This window comes from Oncorhynchus kisutch, linkage group LG7 (assembly GCF_002021735.2).
Source record: "Oncorhynchus kisutch isolate 150728-3 linkage group LG7, Okis_V2, whole genome shotgun sequence".
NCBI lineage: Eukaryota > Metazoa > Chordata > Actinopteri > Salmoniformes > Salmonidae > Oncorhynchus > Oncorhynchus kisutch.
This window is the reverse complement of record NC_034180.2, coordinates 40,131,062-40,152,382: the sequence shown is the minus strand read 5'-3', so window position 1 is coordinate 40,152,382 and position 21,321 is coordinate 40,131,062. Positions and strand designations below refer to the sequence as shown.

Below are 21,321 nucleotides of genomic sequence, written 5' to 3'. Positions count from 1 at the left end.
GGGGAGAAAGGTCTTGGTCAGGGAGGGGAGGGGACCAAGAACCCGATGGTCACTCTCACAGAACTCCAGAAGGACAACCATCTCTGCAGCACTCGGCCAATCAGGCCTTTATGGTAGAGTGTCCAGACGGAAGCCACTCCTCAGTAAAAGGCACATGACAGCCAAATTGGAGTTTCAGGACTCTCAGACCATGAGAACTATGATTCTCAGGTCTGATGAAACCAAGATTCAACTCTTTGGCCTGAAGGCCAAGCGTCACGTCTGAAGGAAACCTGGCACCATCCCTACGGTGAAGCATGGTGGTGGCAGTATCATTCTGTGGGGATGTTTTTCAGCGGGAGAGATTGGGAGACTAGTCAGGATCGCAGGTAGCTTAGTGGTTAGAGCGTTGGGCCAATAACCGAAACGTTGCTAGATGGAAGAACTGGGGCATTTTTAGCTCCCAGGAATTGTGTACAGATCCTTGTGACATGGGGCTGTGCATTATCATTCTGAAACATGAGGTGATGGCTGCGGATTAATGGCACGACAATGGGCCTCAGGATTTCATCACAGTATCTCTATGCATTCAAATTGCCATCGATAAAATGCAATTTAGTTTGTTGTCGGTAGCTTATGCCTGCCCATACCATAACCCCACTGCCACCATGTTGGCACTCTGTTCACAAAGTTGACATCAGCAAACCACTCGCCCACATGACGCCATACACTTCATCTGCGGTTGTGAAGCCGGGTTGGACGTACTGTCTCTATAACAACGTTATGGTAAGGCTTATGGTAGAGAAATTAATGTTACATTCTCTGGCAACAGCTCTGGTGGACATTCCTGCAGTCAGCATTCCAATTGCACTCTCCTTCAAAACTTGAGACATCTGTGGCATTGTGTTGTGTTACAAAACTGCAGCAGCCTATTACTGTACCCAAGCACAAGGTGCACCTGTGTAATGATCATGCTGTTTAATCAGCTTTTGATGCCACACTTGTCAGGTGGATGGATTATCTTGGCTACGGGTAAATGCCAACTAACAGGGATGTAAACACATTTTTTCTCAAAATTTGAGAGAAACATTTTTGTGTGCTTATGGAACATTTCTGGGCTGTTTTATTTCAGCTCATGAAACATGGGACCAACAGTTTACATGTTGCCTACATATTTTTGCTCAGTGTAAAATGTTACAAATTACTTTGCTCATGATGCAACAACAGCCTGTAACAACAGCCTGAGTGCACCGGCCATGAAACAACGATACAGAGCTATTCTATGTACTATCTGAGCGGTGCTGGTACTAATAAGTCAAAATTCCATCTGCATTCCACAGGTCATGTTTATAAGCTAGTGTTCCAAAAAATGACCAATATGAGGAGAAGTCTCCCGGCACACCTAGGAGTTCCTCAAGCCACACCAGTGTGCCGCACACAGCACACCGGTTGACAACCACTGCTTGGTGTAGCCTACTACTCTTGCTGTGAGGTTGCTGTGACACACACATCAGCATCCCACAATACTCAGCTTTCTCACAGCAAGTCCTTTCCACATCTCAACCATCTAACCCCTGCTACCATGACTACATCCTTCAGACTGCACCCTGCAATTAACATTCCACAGGTAAATATTAAGTGCCATTTAAATAAAGAAATACTGCTGGCGTCAGGAGAGGAGGACAGAAAGGGTTTGTCTTCTGTCTTTTCTTCACCAGGAAGTAGGGTAGTCTTCAATAGGTGTGTTTGGTATGAAAGGCAGCTATCGAAGGACAATTCACCCTTGTGTAACAGAAAAGCCACTTCAGGTTTGTATTGTATTTTTAAAGAGATCATTCTGGATGAAATGCATTCAACTAAAGGGGAACAAGTGGTCAGTCAAGTAACACTGTACATGTTAAGGAAAGCCCATTTCGAGAGCTCAGAATCATGATTATGATTACCTCTGTCTTTGTGTGGTTGTGTGTGTGTCTGTGTTTGTGTATGTGTGTGTCTTTGTTTGTGTATGTGGGTCTCTGTATCTGTGTCCATGTGTGCACTTACATGCATGTGTACTTACATGCGTGTGTATATGTGTATGCGTGAATGCTTCCGGCGCGTGTGTGTGTGTGTGTGTGTACGTGTGTGTGCGTGTGTGTGTGTGTGCGTGTGTGTGTATGTGTGTGCGTGTGTGTGTGTAATCCCAGGCAGGTGACAGTGAGCGTTACACAACAGCTTCATTAGCAGCCATATTAAAGCCTGTTCACAGCGAGGGATGAAGCTTTGTCCAGTCATAAGCATTATGTGCTATTTGTCTCCCTGACACTGGGATGAGACTACTGCTGCACTTCATGGCTTTCACTCTTCACTCTTAGAAAAAAAGGTGCTATCTAGAACCTAAAAGGAACTACTTTTGTTTCCAAGAACACTTTCCACAGAGGGTTCTACATGGAACCCAGAATTGTTCTACCTGAAAAGAAAAAGGGTTCTACCTGAAACCAAAATGGGTATTGCTATGGGGACAGCCGAAGAACCCCTTTGGAACCTTTTTGTCTAAGTGTTGATTACTTTATATCTCCCCTGCCTCTCTCTCACTTTCTCTCTCGCTCTCTCTTTCTCTCTCACTCTCTCTTTCTCAATCTCTCTCTCTTTCTCACTCTCACCATCTCCCCTGTCTTTCTCTCTCCCTCTCCATCCCTTACACCCCATTCTCACTCACTCTTCACCTCTCTCTCTCTCTTCTTGCCACCATCCTCTCTCTTTATACCTAAATTGTCTCCTTTTCTACCTCATCCCCTGTCTGCCTAGAGAGGGAGAAATTGTTAGAGCTGTTAGAGGAGTTCCGTGCACCTCTCGATGTGTCCCTATCTAACAGGATCTATTGGCACGCATGGCAGAGCGCCATCTCCATGGTGATATCCTCCGGAAATCCAACAGGGATTTGCCATCCTCACAGACAGCAGAAAGTCAGGGAGAGATAGAAAGAGAGAGAGATATATAGGGGGGGGGGGGGGGGGGGGGGGGTCGGTGGAGAAAAGGAGAGATTGGGAGAGGAGAGTTGGAGAGAGAATGGAAGGGGGAGAAAGACAGAGGGAGAGGGAGAGAGAGAGAGAGAGCAAGAGAAAGAGGAGTGTGAGAGGGAGAGGGAGAGAGAGCAATAGACCGCAAGATAGAGAAAGAGAGGGGGAGAGGAAAGAGGGGTAGAGGGTGAATGAGAGTCAGAGAGAGGGGGAGAAGAGAACAAAAGCTGTGTGGTTCTGAGGGAGGGGAGGCTCAGGCAGCCACTGCAATTTGGGTGTATTCTGTGTGCTCTAATTGTGGATTTTATACTGGATAATACAACACACACTATGGTATAGTTTGTACACACAGCCAACACAGAGATGGCATTGTAAAACATCAAGTCCCTGTTGTGATTCATTGTAGTGTGATAGCTGTAATGGGAGACAGTCAATGCAGTAGAGCCATTGGAATCAAACCCATGCAGACAAACACATACCCAGCACCAACTCAGGCTGCCAGGCAGCTCCAGACTCTTCCTCTGCCTCAGCCCCGTACCCAGCCTTATCTTCAGCCCCAGTCTTTTCCTCTGCCTCAGCCGCGTACCCAGCCTCTTCTTCAGCACCAGTCTTTTCCTCTGCCTCAGCCCAGTACCCAGCCTCTTCTTCAGCCCGTCTCTTCCTCAGCCCCCTACTCACCTCTTCTTCAGCCCCAGTCTTTTCCTCTGCCTCAGCCGCGTACCCAGCCTCTTCTTCAGCACCAGTCTTTTCCTCTGCCTCAGCCCAGTACCCAGCCTCTTCTTCAGCCCGTCTCTTCCTCAGCCCCCTACTCACCTCTTCTTCAGCCCCAGTCTTTTCCTCTGCCTCAGCCGCGTACCCAGCCTCTTCTTCAGCCCGTCTTTTCCTCTGCCTCAGCCCAGTACCCAGCCTCTTCTTCAGCCCGTCTCTTCCTCAGCCCCCTACTCACCTCTTCTTCAGCCCCAGTCTTTTCCTCTGCCTCAGCCCAGTACCCAGCCTCTTCTTCAGCCCGTCTCTTCCTCAGCCCCCTACTCACCTCTTCTTCAGCCCCAGTCTTTTCCTCTGCCTCAGCCCAGTACCCAGCCTCTTCTTCAGCCCGTCTCTTCCTCAGCCCCCTACTCACCTCTTCTTCAGCACCATTACTTTCCCCATGTCCATCAACTTACCCCTGCCCTTACCCCTGCACTTTCCCTAGCCCCAGCCCTCATATTTTCCCCTGCCCTTGGCGCAGCCCCTGACCTTGCCCCAAAACCATCCCCCTGCACCTCCCCCAGCCCCCTTCCCTTGCCCCAGCCCCTAGTCCCTTGCCCTTGCCCCTAACTCAGCCCCCTTCCCTTGTCCCATACCCATACCCAGCCCCCTGCTCTTACCCCTGCACATTCCCCAGCCCCCTTCCCTTTCCCCAGCCCCTAGTCCCCTGCCCTTGCCCCTAACTCAGCCCCCTTCCCCTGCCCCATACCCATACCCAGCCCCCTGCCCTTACCCCTGCACATTCCCCAGTCCCAACCCCTTCATTTTCCCCTTCCCTTTCTCCAGCCGCCTGCCCCTCCTCCAAAACCAGCCCCCTGCCCCTGCCCTTGCCCCAGAACCAGCCCCCTTATCCCAGCCCCCTGCCCTTGCCCCATACCTATCCCTTACCCCTCCCCTTACCCCTGCAATTGCCCTTCCCCCCAGCCCCCTTCATTTGCCCCTACCACTACCATGGTATACAAAAATATACCATGGTAGTGCAGTGAAAAACATGCCATGGTACTAGTGCAAATACCAAAAAAACATGATACCATCATGGTAGTTTTTCATTGTCCTACCATGGCATGAAAATACCATGGTATTTGCCCCAGTGCCATGGTATTTTCCTGCCATGGTAGTGATAAAAGAAAACATGATATTTTTTTTATTGTACTTGCTACCATGGTACAAAATGAATAAAAAACATGGTTTTGTACTGGCAGCATGTAGTGAAACAAGAAAGCAGGGTTGTTGTTTACAATGTATTATGTTGGACTGTGTCTCACCGGACCATCCTAAAAAACGTAGTAATTTTTGGTACTCTGGTACTCACATAATGCAACATTGACTACTTGCTTTGCAATGGAAAAGCGTAGGCCTAGTACTCTCTTAAACCTTTTAGCTCATAGTGAAAAACCACAACCTGGATAGGGTATGGTGAGAAGAATGAAGGGAGTCTGAAACCTTGACGATTTAAAATAGTTTGTTTTGTGTTCTCTCTTCAATTCAGTTCACTCTCTCTCACTCAACTGACTTGGCTATACAATTCTAAAAAGCCAACATACTAAAAAAACTATTTGTGAAAAGGTATTAATTATCATCTTATCTCAGATACATGTTTATCATGTAATTCTCAACATATCCCAAAAAACAGTTACAATGTTTCCTTTTGTTTACAATGTGTGAACGTTAGTTGGTCCTGTCGCCATGACAACAACAGGCTAGCTTGACTCAAGCTAACTTTAGCCAACAGCAGCTTCTATGCTAACGGACTTTTATAAATTAATTTAACTATCAAAACATCATCAAAAATAACAACAATAATAAAATAATACTCTGCTTAATTTGGTGTTTCATATCCTATGCTGTATATTTCGCTCACTGTGATGTTAACATTTAAAATACTCTCATTCATTTGACCAGGCAGGCGAGAGCCACTCTAGAGTGAGATTATAAACACCTTGATTATAAATACTGGAAATTATTACAAAATGCCAAAGATTAGGCTACCATATATCTCACATTTTCCCACATTTCAGGTTGGCAACACAGGGAAACCAAACATGAGCAAAAAACAGTACTATTAATACAGAAAGTATTACCCTTTTTGCAGCAACTATTTCAATTTTCTTTGATGTTAGAGACAAACTAGGACAAACAATAGTAGTCTGCCTCTGACTTTATCAGAAACTTGCCCATACTGGTATATAAATTCACCAATATAATACCAACCAACCTCTTTTGACCTTGGGATGGTTTATTTATTTAATGCATTAAATTAATGAAGATGGTAGAGCATGGCACTTGCAACTTCAGGGTTGTGGGTTCGATTCCCATGGGGGACCAGTATGAAAATGTATGCACTCACTCTGCTAAAGGACTAAAATGTCAAATGTAATTATACTGCCATTGTACTATGGAAACGCACAATAAATAAAGATAATTATTAATAACTGGTATAATTTATCATAACTGTGTGTTACCATGGTAGAATGTATAATGCAGTTTAAAACAATGATATTTCTATGATCCACATCTATACCATGGTATTATTTAGGTGGACACCTGCTCATCGAACATCTCATTCCAAAATCATGGGCATTAATATGGAGTTGGTCCCCCCTTTGCTGCTCTAACAGCCCCCACTCTTCTGGGAAGGCTTTCCACTAGATGTTGAAACATTGCTGCGGGGGACTTGCTTCCATTCAGCCACAGGAGCTTTAGTGAGGCCAGGCACTGATGTTGGGCTATTCGAATTCATCTCAAAGGTGTTCGATTGGGTTGACAAACCATTTCTGTATGGACCTCACTTTGTGCATGGGGGCATTGTTATGCTGAAACAGGAAAGGGCTTTCCCCAAACTGTTGCCACAAAGTTGGAAGCACAGTATTGTCTAAAATGTCATTGTATGTTGTAGCATTGAGATTTCCCCTCAGAACCATTAAAAACAGCTCCAGAACATTATTCTTCCTCCACCAAACTTTACAGTTGGCACTATGCATTCAGGCAGGTAGCGTTCTCCTGGCATCCGCCAAACCCAGATTAGTCTTTCAGACTGCCAAATGGTGACGCGTGATTCGTCACTCCAGAGAATGCGTTTCCACTGCTCAAAAATCTAATCAAATAAAATTTCATTTGTCACATACACATGGTTAGCAGATGTTAATACGAGTGTAGAGAAATGCTTGTGCTTCTAGTTCTGACAATGCAGTAATAACCAACGAGTAATCTAACCTAACAATTCCTCAACTACTACCTTATACACACAAGTGTAAAGGGATAACAATGTGTACATAAAGATATATGAATGAGTGATGGTACAGAACGGCATAGGCAAGATGCAGTAAATGGTATCGAGTACAGTATATACATATGGGATGAGTAATGTAGGGTAAGTAAACATAAAAGTGGCATAGTTTAAAGTGGCTAGTGATACATGTATTACATAAAGATGGCAAGATGCAGTAGATGATATAGAGTACAGTATATACATATACAGTGGGGAAAAAAAGTATTTAGTCAGCCACCAATTGTGCAAGTTCTCCCACTTAAAAAGATGAGAGAGGCCTGTAATTTTCATCATAGGTACACTTCAACTATGACAGAGAAAAAATGAGAAGAATAAAAATCCAGAAAATCACATTGTAGGATTTTTAATGAATTTATTTGCAAATTATGGTGGAAAATAAGTATTTGGTCACCTACAAACAAGCAAGATTTCTGGCTCTCACAGACCTGTAACTTCTTCTTTAAGAGGCTCCTCTGTCCTCCACTCGTTACCTGTATTAATGGCACCTGTTTGAACTTGTTATCAATATAAAAGACACCTGTCCACAACCTCAAACAGTCACACTGTTGCAGGAATTAAATTGCTCTATGTTTTAACACCCAATTAAAATTAAACACTCTGTCAATTCATAAGGATTTGTAAGACCCTTATTTTATAGTAATGGACAGAGCCCAGTCTTAAAGTCAAACAGCAGATTTTATTCACGAGAGTACTACTCCTTACACATTTTACCACAGGTTATAAACTTAAAATGACGTCATTAGTTCCAGTACCAACCCGTGCCATCTCCGTTCTAATACAAAGGCTGCATGGTTCTCACATCGTCTCTCCCTATTAAGATAATATACGAGCCAAGGACATGCTTCTGAAGATAAGCCTTCTGGTGATATAGTTCATTCATTTCTACCAAGGAACAGACAGTCATTGTTCTAATTCTTGATTATATTTACACACATTATATTCAGTACTAGGATTAAAAAAGAAAATTCATACACACACTCCAAACTCCACTATGGCCAAGACCAAAGAGCTGTCAAAGGACACCAGAAACAAAATGGTAGACCTGCACCAGGCTGGGTAGACTGAATCTGCAATAGGTAAGCAGCTTGGTTTGAAGAAATCAACTGTGGGAGCAATTATTAGGAAATGGAGGACATACAAGACCAATGATAATCTCCCTCGATCTGGGGCTCCACGCAAGATCTCACCCCGTGGGGTCAAAATGATCACAGGAACGGTGAGCAAAAATGCCAGAACCACACGGGGGGACCTAGTGAATGACCTGCAGAGAGCTGGGACCAAAGTAACAAAGCCTACCATCAGTAACATACTACGCCGCCAGGGACTCAAATCCTGCAGTGCCAGACGAGTCCCCCTGCTTAAGCCAGTACATGTCCAGGCCCGTCTGAATTTTGCTAGAGAGCATTTGGATGATCCAGAAGAAGATTGGGAGAATGTAATATGGTCAGATGAAACCAAAATACCAACTTTTTGGAAAAACTCAACTCGTCATGTTTGGAGGACAAAGAATGTTGAGTTGCATCCAAAGAACACCATACCTACTGTGAAGCATGGGGGTGGAAACATCATGATTTGGGGCTGTTTTTCTGCAAAGGGACCAGGACGACTGATCCATGTAAAGGAAAGAATGAATGGGGCCATGTATCGTGAGATTTTGACTGAAAACCGCCTTCCATCAGCAAGGGCATTGAAGATGAAACGTGGCTGGGTCTTTCAGCATGGCAATGATCCCAAACACACCGCCCGGGCAAAGAAGGAGTGGCTTCGTAAGAAGCATTACAAGGTCCTGGAGTGGCCTAGCCAGTCTCCAGATCTCAACCCCATAGAAAATCTTTGGAGGGAGTTGAAAGTCCGTATTGCCGAGCAACAGCCCCAAAACATCACCGCTCTAGAGGAAATTTGCATGGAGGATTTTTTTCTCTCATTTTGTCTGTCATAGTTGAAGTGTACCTATGATGAAAATTACAGGCCTCTCTCATCTTTTTAAGTGGGAGAACTTGCACAATTGGTGGCTGACTAAATACTTTTTTGCCCCACTGTACATATGAGATGAGTAATGTAGGGTATGTATACATTATATTAAGTGGCATTGTTTAAAGTGGCTAGTGATACATTTTTATACATCAATTTCCATCTATTTCTATTATTAAAGTGGCTGCAGTTGAGTTAGTATGTTGGCAACATCCACTCAATGTTAGTGGTGGCTGTTTATCAGTCTGATGGCCTTGAGATAGAAGCTGTTTTTCAGTCTCTCGGTCCCTGCTTTGATGCACCTGTACTGACCTCGCCTTCTGGATGATAGCGGGGTGAACAGGCAGTGGCTCGGGTGGTTTTTGTCCTTGATGATCTTTATGGCCTTCCTGTGACATCGGGTGGTGTAGGTGTCCTGGAGGGCAGGTAGTTTGCCCCCGGTGATGCGTTGTGCAGACCTCACTACCCTCTGGAGAGCCTTACGGTTGTGGGCGGAGCAGTTTCCGTACCAGGCGGTGATACAGCCCGAAAGGATGCTCTCGATTGTGCATCTGTAGAAGAGCTTTTGGTGTGTGCTTCAGCCTCCTTTTGGTGTGTGCTTCAGCCTCCTGAGGTTGAAGAGGCGCTGCTGCGCCTTCTTCACAACGCTGTCTGTTTGGGTGGACCAATTCAGTTTGTCCGTGCTGTGTACGCCGAGGAACTTAAAACATACTACCCTCTCCACTACTGTCCCGTCGATGTGGATAGGGGGGTGCTCCCTCTGCTGTTTCCTGAAGTCCACAATAATCTCCTATGTTTTGTTGACATTGAGTGTGAGGTTATTTTCCTGACACCACACTCCGAGGGCCCTCACCTCCTCCCTGTAGGCCATCTCGTCGTTGTTGGTAATCAAGCCTACCACTGTAGTGTCGTCCGCAAACTTGATGATTGAGCTGGAGGCGTGCATGGCCACGCAGTCGTGGGTGAACAGGGAGTACAGGAGAGAGCTCAGAACGCACCTTTGTTGAGGATCAGCGGGGTGGAGATGTTGTTACCTACCCTCACCACCTGGGGGGCAGCCCGTCAGGAAGTCCAGTACCCAGTTACACAGGGCGGGGTCGAGACCCAGGGTGTCGAGCCTGATGACGAGTTTGGAGGGTACTATGGTGTTAAATGCTGAGCTATAGTCGATGAACAGCATTCTCACATAGGTATTCCTCTTGTCCAGATGGGTTACGGCAGTGTGCAGTGTGGTTGCGATTGCTTCGTCTGTGGATCTATTGGGGCGGTACGCAAATTGGAGTGGGTCTAGGGTGTCAGGTAGGGTGGATGTGATATGGTCCTTGACTAGTCTCTCAAAGCACTTCATGATGACGGAAGTGAGCGCTACGGGGCAGTAGTCGTTTAGCTCAGTTACCTTAGCTTTCTTGGGAACAGGAACAATGGTGGCCCTCTTGAAGCATGTGGGAACAGCAGACTGGGATAAGGATTGATTGAATATGTCCGTAAACACACCAGCCAGCTGGTCTGCGCATGCTCTGAGGACGGGGCTGGGGATGCCGTCTGGGCCTGCAGCCTTGCGAGGGTTAACACGTTTAAATATTTTACTCACGTCGGTTGCAGTGAAGGAGAGTCCGCAGGTTTTGGTAGCGGGCCGTGTCAGTGGCACTGTACTGTCCTCAAAGCGAGCAAAGAAGTTATTTAGACTGCCTGGGAGCAAGACATCCTGGTCCGCGACGGGGCTGGTTTTCTTTTTGTAATCCGTGATTGACTGTAGACCCTGCCACATACCTCTTGTGTCTGAGCCGTTGAATTGCAACTCTACTTTGTCTCTATACTGACGCTTAGCTTGTTTGATTGCCTTGTGGAGGGAATAGCTACACTGTTTGTATTCGGTCATGTTTCCGGTCACCTTGCCCTGGTTAAAAGCAGTGGTTCACGCTTTCAGTTTCGCGCGAATGCTGCCATCAATCCACGGTTTCTGGTTTGGGAATGTTTTAATAGTTGCTGTGGGTATAACATCGCCGATGCACTTTCTAATGAACTCGCTCACCGAATCAGCGTATTCGTCAATGTTGTTGTTGGACGCAATACGGAACATATCCCAATCCACGTGATCGAAGCAGCCTTGAAGCGTGGAATCAGATTGGTCGGACCAGCGTTTAACAGACCTGAGCGCGGGAGCTTCTTGTTTTAGTTTCTGTCTGTAGGCTGGAAGCAACAAAATGGAGTCGTTGTCAGCTTTTCCGAAAGGAGGGAGGGGGAGGGCCTTATATGCGTCGCGGAAGTTAGAATAACAATGATCCAGGGATTTACCAGCCCTGGTTGCGCAATTGATATGCTGATAGAATTTAGGGAGTCTTTTTTTCAGATTAGCCTTGTTAAAATCCCCAGCTACAATGAATGCAGCCTCAGGATATGTGGTTTCCAGTTTACATAGAGTCAAATAAAGTTTGTTCAGGGCCATCGATGTGTCTGCTTGGGGGGAATATATACGGCTGTGATTATAATTGAAGAGAATTCCCTTGGTAGAGTCCAATGATGGCGAGATTTACACCACTCCAGCCGACACTTGGCATTGCACATGGTGATCTTAGGCTTGTGTGCGGCTGCTCAGCCATGGAAACCCATTTTATGAAGCTCCCGACGAACAGTTTTTGTGCTGACATTGCTTCCAGAGGCAACTCGGTAGTAAAACTCAGCATTTGGCGGTCCCTTTCTGTGAGCTTGTGTGGCCTACCACTTTGCAGCTGAGCTGTTGTTGCTCCTAGACGTTTCCAATTCACAATAATAGCACTTACAGTTGACCGTGGCAGCTGTAGAAAAAGTGTCTTCCTATGACGGTGCCACATTGAAAGTTACTGAGCTCTTCAGTGTCCATATACTTTTCCATGATTCAGACTATACCATGGTATAAGTGAAGTACCATAGTAGTACCATGTTACATTTTTGTAAGGGTCCTCTCCACTCACATAATTACTTCAAACAATCACATTAGCGTAGTGAGACACATCTTGGATGAGGTTTAGCCCTCCTCCTCTGCACTATCCATCTGTGTTAGCTACACTGGATATGTTGCGTTAGACAGTACACTGCCATAATAGAGTTCAAACTCCATAAATGTTTTTAAAAGTTAGTTTGAGATATGTTTCTAACGTGAACAGAGATGGCAGTAATAGTCACCAGAGCTCAAGAATATCAGCACAAAGAAAACATGAGAGAAAAAATACCTAAAGTATCATTAGCTCACCATGATAGCACAGAAAACGTGTCATGTGCCATCTGCAATAATAATAATAATTAAACATACTAAAAAACATGTTTTATCTTTCCTGCAGCAACACTCGCACTTGTCTATTCTCACTAGCACTGACTGCTGATAGCTGCTTTACTGAGGTAAGAATGTACTTACTATGATTGTGATAGGTGGTCGTTCCACCTAGCTATTTTAAGTTGAATGCACTAACTGCAAGTCACTCTGGTTAAATGACTAAAATGTAAATGTAAACTGGTGTACATCAAGTTCTCTCCCTAATAACCATCTCTGCTTTCACCCCCCAGCCTATTGCCCAGCTGCTGTGTTTCTGTCCTGTTCTGTTGGCTTGTCACACCGAATCATCCCCAGCTTCCAACTAGCACATTCATCCCCCTCCTCTCCCCTGTAACTATTCCGCAGGTTGTTGCTGTACGTTAGAATGTTTTCTCAGTCAACTTACCTGGTAAATAAGGGTTAAATCAAATAAATAAAGTCTACTGGGCCTGGTACATTTCCCCAACAGAGACAGTGGTGGACTCTTGACATTTATGTAATTTAGCTGGTAGCCGTGCGGAGGGATGGGCAGGCTAGGGGGCTGCTGCTAGTGGGAGGGGGGTAGGGAGGGTGAGAGGTCAGGATGTACCCAGCCCAGAAGAGATGGAGAGCCCTAAGCGTCTGGCTGCCCTTGCTGTCTTGCTCCTCATCACACATCCCCCTGGCACAATGCTGGGCCCTGGGCTCGCTACACATGATCTGTCATTTCCTTTGATGTGTCTCCTGCGGGAGGGAGGGAGGGCGGGGGAACAGGCAGGCAGGGGGAGTAAACACCACCTGTTTACCACTTGCTAGCTAACGCTAGGCTAGAGCAGAGCTAGGTACTGGAGCTGGCCTGACGGACTGTCATAATAACACACCACCAAACAAAGAGGAGGAAAACACAAAGGGAAAAATAAACAAATGGCAGAGGAAGAAAGGGATGAGGGGGATACAGGAGAGTGCCAGAGTATATTTGAGGGGCTAGGTTTTGAAACGTGTTTGAAGGTTTCTTATGTTGTTTTATAGGTTGAGTTTTTCTGATAACGTGGTTATTACTAAAAAGAAAGAGATGGGAAACCCAGTGCTGTAGTTGACTGAAAACCAAGGGGAGCTGACGCCACTATATTTTATTCAATAATGGCAGTGGTTACACGATGCAAAGAAAAACAAGTGGATTAAATACATTAACAAAGATTATTACTTAAAAAAAATATTGAACCCCTGAAAAACAAGTCCCCAGAGAGCCAGTCAACTTCACCTCTTTTGGTTCTGCCCCACACGCCTGCTCCCCCTCTCCTTTTGGAAAATAAAGCTCCCAATTAAATATGTAAATGTTCATTTCAGAGACAGATACTCCACAGAGGGGGGTTGATGGCATGGAGGTGATGTGGCACATTATGATTAATGTGACCTTATCTGGATTTGCACAAGGAGGCAGTGGGGTAGCTGAGCTGGAGGTGGCGGAGGTGGAGGGGTGTAGGGGGAGATGGTGGAGGGGGAGGTGGCGGAGGAGGCAGTGGGGTAGCTGAGCTGGAGGTGGCGGTGGTGGAGGGGTGACGGGGTGTAGGGGAAGATGGTGGAGGGGGAGGTGGCGGAGGAGGCAGTGGGGTAGCTGAGCTGGAGGTGGCGGTGGTGGAGGGGTGTAGGGATGTAGGGGGAGATGGTGGAGGGGGAGGTGGCGGAGGAGGCAGTGGGGTAGCTGAGCTGGAGGTGGCGGTGGTGGAGGGGTGGAGGGGTGTAGGGGTGTAGGGGAGATGGTGGAGGGGGAGGTGGCGGAGGAGGAAGTGGGGTAGCTGAGCTGGAGGTGGCGGAGGAGGCAGTGGGGTAGCTGAGCTGGAGGTGGCGGCGGTGGAGGGGTGTAGGGGTGTAGGGGGAGATGGTGGAGGGGGAGATGGTGGAGGAGGCAGGGGTGGATGGGGTAGAGGTGGAGGGGGGGGGGGGGGGGTGTAGGGGTGGAGGGATGCGGTGGTGGAGGGGGAAATGGTGGAGGAGGCAGGGGTGGATGGGGTAGAGGTTGATCACATCACCCTGTTCTCTACTCTTTTATCGGGCCAGCCCCCCCCCCTCTCTCTCTCACATCTCATACTTCTCTCCCCTTCCCTCTCCCTCTCACATCTCATACTTCTCTCCCCTTCCCCTTCCCTCTCCCTCTCACATCTCATACTTCTCTCCCCTTCCCTCTCCCTCTCACATCTCATACTTCTCTCCCCTTCCCTCTCCCTCTCACATCTCATACTTCTCTCCCCTTCCCTCTCCCTCTCACATCTCATACTTCTCTCCCCTTCCCTCTCCCTCTCACATCTCATACTTCTCTCCCCTTCCCTCTCCCTCTCACATCTCATACTTCTCTCCCCTTCCCTCTCTCCCTCTTTCGTTTTTCCTCTTCCTCTTTTCCTAACAATACACCTTTCCCTCTCTCCCCCTCTCACTCTGCCAGGCTTCTAGGTGCAATGTTCCTGTGTCGCCCCACCACTACCTGGCTTCATTCCAATGCTTTAAGTGAGTGCTATCTGTCAAGGCATGAATAATACAGCCCCAAGGCTGGTGGAAGGCTGGCGGAATCCAAATGAGCTATACATCAGGAAGAAAGCAGTCGACTTTAGCTCCAGAACACGCTCCCACCAAGACAGGCAATTACTCATCCTCAGCTGCAGCCATGGCAATCACTATCACAACCCCTGCACCCCATACACCCCACCACTACCACCCAAAAATGAGCTCCTCATCACCACCACCCCACCCCAAAGCCATCATACATATATATATATATATATATATATATATATATATATATATATATATATATACAGTACCAGTCAAAATGTTGGACACACCTACTCATTGAAGGGTTTTTCTACATTGTATAATAATAGTGAAGACATCAAAACTATGAATCATGGGATCTACATGAACATATGGGATCATCTAGTAACCAAAAAAGTGTTAAACAAATCAAAGTATATTTTAGATTTTAGATACTTCAAAGTAGCCACCCTACTCACACACTTGGTATTCTCTCAACTAGCTAAATGAGGTAGTCACCTGGAATGCTTTTCCAATCGTCTTGAATGACCTCCCACATAAAATGAGCACTTATTGGCTGCTTTTCCTTCACTCTGCAGTCCAATTGGGTTGAGGTCGTGTGATTGTGGAGGCCAAGACATCTGATGCAGCACTCCATAACTCTCCTTCTTGGCCAAATAACCTGGAGGTGAGTTTCGGGTCACTGTCCTGTTGAAAAAAAAATGATAGTCCCACTAAGCACAAACCAGATAGGAAGGTGTATCGCTGCAGAATGCTGTGGCAGCCATGCTGGTTAAGCGCGACTTGAATTTTAAATAAATCACAGACAGTGTCACCAGCAAAGCACCCTCACACCATCACACCTCCTCCTCCATGCTTCATGGTGGGAACCACACATGCGGAGATCATCCGTTCACGTACTCTGCGTCTCACACAGACACAAATTTGGACTCATCAGACCAAAGGACAGATTTCCACCGGTCTAGAGTCCATTGCTAGTGTTTCTTGGCCCAAGCAAGTCTCTTCTTATTATTGATGTCCTTAAGTAGTGGTTCCTTTACAGCAATTCGACCATGAAGGCCGAATTGCTAGGCAGGGTAGCCTAGTGGTTAGAGCGTTGGACTCATAACCGGAAGGTTGCAAGTTCAAATCCCCGAGCTGACAAGGTACAAATCTGTCGTTCTGCCCCTGAACAGGCAGTTAACCCACTGTTCCTAGGCCGTCATTGAAAATAAGAATTTGTTCTTAACTAACTTGCATGGTTAAATAAAGGTAAAATAAGAAAATAAATTCACGCAGTCTCCTCTGAACAGTTGATGTTGAGATGTGTCTGTAACTTGAACTCTGTGGAGCATTTATTTAGCCTGCAATTTCTGAGGCTGGTAACTCTAATGAACTGATCCTCTCCAGCAGAGGTAACTCTGGGTCTTCCTTTCCTGTGGCGGTCCTCATGAGAGCCAGTTTCATCATAGCACTTGATGGTTTTTGAAACTGCACTTGAAGAAACTTAGAAGGCAAGCATCCCAGAGTCTCCGCCTCTTTGCCCTTGACGTTGAGAGTGTTATTTTGTGGGTATTATTTAATGAAGCTGCCAGTTGAGGACTTGTGAGGCATCTGTTTCTCAAACTAAACACTCTAATGTACTTGTCCTCTTGCACAGTTGTGTACCAGGGCCTCCCACTCCTCTTTCTATTCTGGTTAGGGCCAGTTTGCGCTGTTCTGTGACGGGAGTAGTACGTTGTATGAGATCTTCAGTTTCTTGGCAATTTCTTGCATTGAATAGCATTCATTTCTCCGAACAAGAATAGACTGATGAGTTTCAGAAGAAAGTTATTTGATTCTAGCCATTTTGAGCCTTTTGAACCCACAAATGCTGATGCTTCAGATACTCGACTAGCCTAAAGAAGGTCAGTTTTATTGGTTCTTTAACCAGGACAACTGTGCTAACGTAATTGCAAAAGGGTTTTCTATTAATCAATTAGCCTTTTCAAATGATAAACTTGGATTAGCTAACACAACATGCAATTGGAACACAGGAGTGATGGTTGGAGATAATGGGCCTCTGTACGCCTATGTAGATATTACCTAAAAAAATCTGCCGTTTCCAGCTACAATAGTAATTTACAACAATTAACAATGTCTACACTGTATTTCGGATCAACTTGATGTTATTTTAATGGACAAAAACATGGCTTTTCTTTCAAAAACAAGGATATTTCAAAGTGACGCCAAACTTTTGAACGGTAGTGTTATATGTGTGTGTATATATACAGTGAACAATGCAACATGTAAAGTTTTATGCACAAAAAGCATATTTCTCTCAAATTTTGTGCACAAATCTGTTTCCATCCCTGTTTGTGAGCATTTCTCCTTCGCCAAGATCATTCTTCCTTCACTAACAGGTATTTAAAAATAAAATAAAATAGATAAATACCTTATTTGCAGAAGTATTCAGACACTTTGTTACATGTGATTCGAAATTGAGCTCGGGTGCATCCTGTTTCTATTGATCGTCCTTGAGATGTTTCTACAACTTGATTGTCCACCTGTGGTAAATTCAATTGATTGGACATGATTTGGAAAAGCCCACACCTGTCTATATGAGGTCCCACAGTTTACAGTGCATGTCAGAGCAAAAGGTTGAAGGAATTGTCCGTAGAGCTCTGAGACAGGATTTTGCAGAGAATTAGATCTGGGGAAGGGTTACAAAAAATGTCTGCAGCATTGAAGGTCCCCAAGAACACAGTGGCTTCCGTCATTCTTAAAGGGAAGAAGTTTGGAACCACCAAGACTCTTCCTAGAGCTGGCCGCCCGTTCAAACTGAGCAATCGGGGGAGAAGGGCCTTGGTACGGGAGGTGACCAGGAACCTGCAGCACTCCACCAATCAGGCCTTTATGGTAGAGTGGCCAGAATGAAGCCACTCCTAAGTAAAGGCACATGACAGCCTGCTTGGAGTTTGCCAAAAGGCACCTAAAGACTCTCAGACCATGAGAAACAAGATTCTCTGGTCTGATGAAACAAGATTGAACTCTTTGGCCTGAATGCCAAGCGTCACGTCTGAAGGAATCCTGGCACTATCTCCACGGTGAAGTATGGTGGTGGCAGCTGTGGGGATGTTTTTCAGCGGTAGGGACTGTGAGACTAGTCAGGATCGAGTTAAAGATGAACTGAGCAAAGTACAGATTGATCCTTGATGAAAACCTGCTCCAGAGCACTGAGGACCTCAGACTTGTGTGAACGTTCACCTTCTAACAGGACAACGACCCTAAGCACACAGCCAAGACAACACAGGAGTGGCTACGGAACAACTCTTTGAATGTCCTTGAGTGGCACATCCAGAGCCCGGACTTGAACCCGATCAAACATCTCTGAAGAGACCTGAAAATAGCTGTGCACCAATACTCCCCATCCAACCTGACAGAGGTTGAGAGGATCTGCAGAGAAGATTGGGAGAAACTCCCGAAATAAAGGTGTGCCAAGCTTGTAACATCATACCAAAGAAGACTCAAGGCTGTAGTTGCTGCCAAAGATGCTTCAACAAAGTTCTGAGTAAAGGGTCTCAATACTTATGTAAATGTAATAGTTCAGTTGTTATTATACATACATTGGGTCTGAATACTTTTTATTTATGGGGTGGGAACCCTGCGCTAGGTAACCTCTCCAAGGTAGTAGTAGTCACGAAGGCCTTTAGGGAGTGAACAGTGTTTCAGTATGCACTGTGCATCTTGATATCCTGCTTTCCAAATATGGAGGATGGTTTTGTAGGGTGTGAGATAATATTAAGGAAAGCCTTGACTATGTACAGACTCAGTGAGCATAGCCTTGCTATTGAGAAAGGCCGCCGTAGGCAGACATGGCTCTCAAGAGAAGACAGGCTATGTGCTCACTGCCCACAAAATGAGGTGGAAACTGAGCTGCACTTCCTAACCTCCTGCCCAATGTATGACCATATTAGAGAGACATATTTCCCTCAGATTACACAGATCCACAAAGAATTCGAAAACAAATCCAATTTTGAAAAACTCCCATATCTACTGGGTGAAATTCCACAGTGTGCCATCACAGCAGCAAGATTTGTGACCTGTTGCCACGAGAAAAGGGCAACCAGTGAAGAACAAACACCATTGTAAATGCAACCCATATTTATGCTTATTTATTTTATCTTGTGTCCTTTAGCCATTTGTACATTGTTAGAACACTGTATATATATATAATATACTTTACTGTTTTGAAACTTCTGTATGTGTAATGTTTACTGTTAATTTTTGTTGTTTTTCACTTTATATATTCACTTTGTATGTTGTCTACCTCACTTGCTTTGGCAATGTTAACACATGTTTCCCATGCCAATAAAGCCCTTGAATTGAATTGAATTGAATTGAATTGATAATGAGGGACAGTTAGAGATGATCTACAGATGTAGGATCTTAATTTGATCACTCTTTTGTTTCTGAGAATTTTTCTGCATCCCAGAACTTTGTGATTTACATAAATTCTATGAAACCCACAATAACACACAGTTAAATCAACAGTATTGCACTTTTCATGTAGCCTACTTTTGGCCAGCTAATAGCCTTACCACCGATCAAGTAACATTATGGAAATAATGTTTGAATCCTGTTGCTTCCGGATTCTTTTTCTGTGACAATATAGGTCAAATTAAGATCCTAAATCTGTTACAGTGTCTTATTAACAAATAATAACACCAGTCATTTGCTTGTTACCACGGCTGCCATCAATTATTCACAATTCACAGATTTACTCATCATTCATTTATTGAGCATCTTGTGCGGCCCAGAAACTAGTTCCCTCTTTGTGTGTGTGCGCGTATGTGTGTGTGTGTGTGTGTGCGTGTGTGTGTGTGTGTAGGTAGGTACGTGTGTGTAGGTAAGTGTGTGTATACATGTGTGTGTGCTATCTCAGAGGACTGATATGGCCTATTTCTGTTGAATAAAATAGAATAATTTCAAGCCTTGCTGACATTTGTATATCAAATCAAATCAAATGTTATTTGTCACAAGCACCGTATACAACAGGTGACCTTACAGTGAAACGCTTACTTACAAGCCCTTAACCAACCATGCAGTTTTAAGGAAATACCCCAAACAAGTAAGAGACAAGAATTACAAAAAATTAAAGAGCAGCAGTAAATAATAATAGCGTGGCTATATACAGGGAGTGCCGGTACAGAGTCAATGTGCGGGGGCACCGGAGTCGAGGTAATTGAGGTAATATGTACATTTAGGCAGAGTTATTAAAGTGACTATGAATAGATAATAAAGGAGAGTAGCAGCAACGTGGGGGGGGGGGGGGGGGCAATGCAAATAGTCTGGGTAGCCATTTGATTAGCTGTTCAGGAGTCATATGGCTTGGGGGTAGAAGCTGTTTAGAAGCCTCTTGGACCTAGATTTGGCGCTCCGGTAATGCTTGCCGTGCAGTCGCAGAGAGAACAGTCTATGACTAGGGTGGCTGGTATAGTTGACCATTTTTAGGGCCTTCCTCTTACACCACCTGGTATAGAGGTCCAGGATAGCAGGAAGCTTGGCCCCGGTGATGTACTGGGCCGTATGCATTACCCTTTGTACTGCTTTTAGTCGGAGGCTGAGCAGTTGACATACCAGGCAGTGATGCAACCAGTGCTCACGATGGTGCAGCTGTAGAACCTTTTGAGGATCTGAGGACCCATGCCAAATCTTTTCAGTCTCCTGAGGGGAAATAGGTTTTGTCGTGCCCTCTTCACGACTGTCTTGGTGTGCTTGGACCATGTTAGTTTGTTGGTGATGTGGATGCCAATGAACTTGAAGTGCTCAACCTGCTCCACTACAGCCCGTTGATGAGAATGGGGGCGTGTTCGGTCCTTCTTTTACTGTAGTCCACAATCATCTCCTTTGTCTTGATCATGTTGAGGGAGAGGTTGTTGTCCTTGCACCACACGGTCAGGTCTCTGAACTCCCCCCTATATGCTGTCTCATCATTGTCAGTGAACAGGCCTACCACTGTTGTGTCATCGGCAAACTTAATGATGGTGTTGGAGTCATGCCTGGCCGTGCAGTCATGCGTGAACAGGGAGTACAGGAGGGAACTGAGCACGCACCCCTGGGGGGTCCCCGTGTTGAGGATCAGTGTGGTGGATGTGTTGTTACCTATCCTTACCACCTGGGGTTAGCCCATCAGGAGGTCCAGGATACAGTTGAAGAGGGAGATGTTTAGTCCCAGGGTCCTTAGCTTAGCGATGATGTTTGAGGGCACAATGGTGTTGAACCCTGAGCTGTAGTCAATGTATAGCATTCTCAGTTAGGTGTTCCTTTTGTCCAGGTGTGAAAGGAGAGTGTGGAGTGTAATAGAGATGGCTCATCTGTGGATCTGTTGGTGCGGTATGCAAATTGGAGTGGGTCTAGGGTTCCTGGGATAATGGTGTGGATGTGAGCCATGACCAGCCTTTCAAAGCATTTGATGGCTACAGACGTGAGTGCTACGGGTATGTAGTCATTTAGACAGGTTACCTTAGTGTTCTTGCGCACAGGGACAATGGTGGTCTGCT

At 45.5% G+C, this 21,321-nt stretch overlaps 1 protein-coding gene across 8 annotated transcripts in view; it reads right to left on the bottom strand.

Annotated features, from left to right (window-relative positions):
- LOC109893784 (myelin transcription factor 1-like protein) overlaps positions 1-21,321 on the bottom strand; it is a 187,363-nt gene that overhangs the window by 76,680 nt on the left and 89,362 nt on the right. For 5 of the 8 annotated variants that reach the window (XM_031829085.1, XM_031829087.1, XM_031829089.1 and 2 more), the window contains one exon: positions 15,299-15,487. The exons of the other annotated variants lie outside the window; for them this stretch is intronic. In XM_031829085.1, the coding sequence (XP_031684945.1) occupies positions 15,299-15,487 (189 nt within the window). The remainder of the gene's footprint in view (positions 1-15,298; positions 15,488-21,321) is intronic. 8 annotated transcript variants of the gene reach the window in all.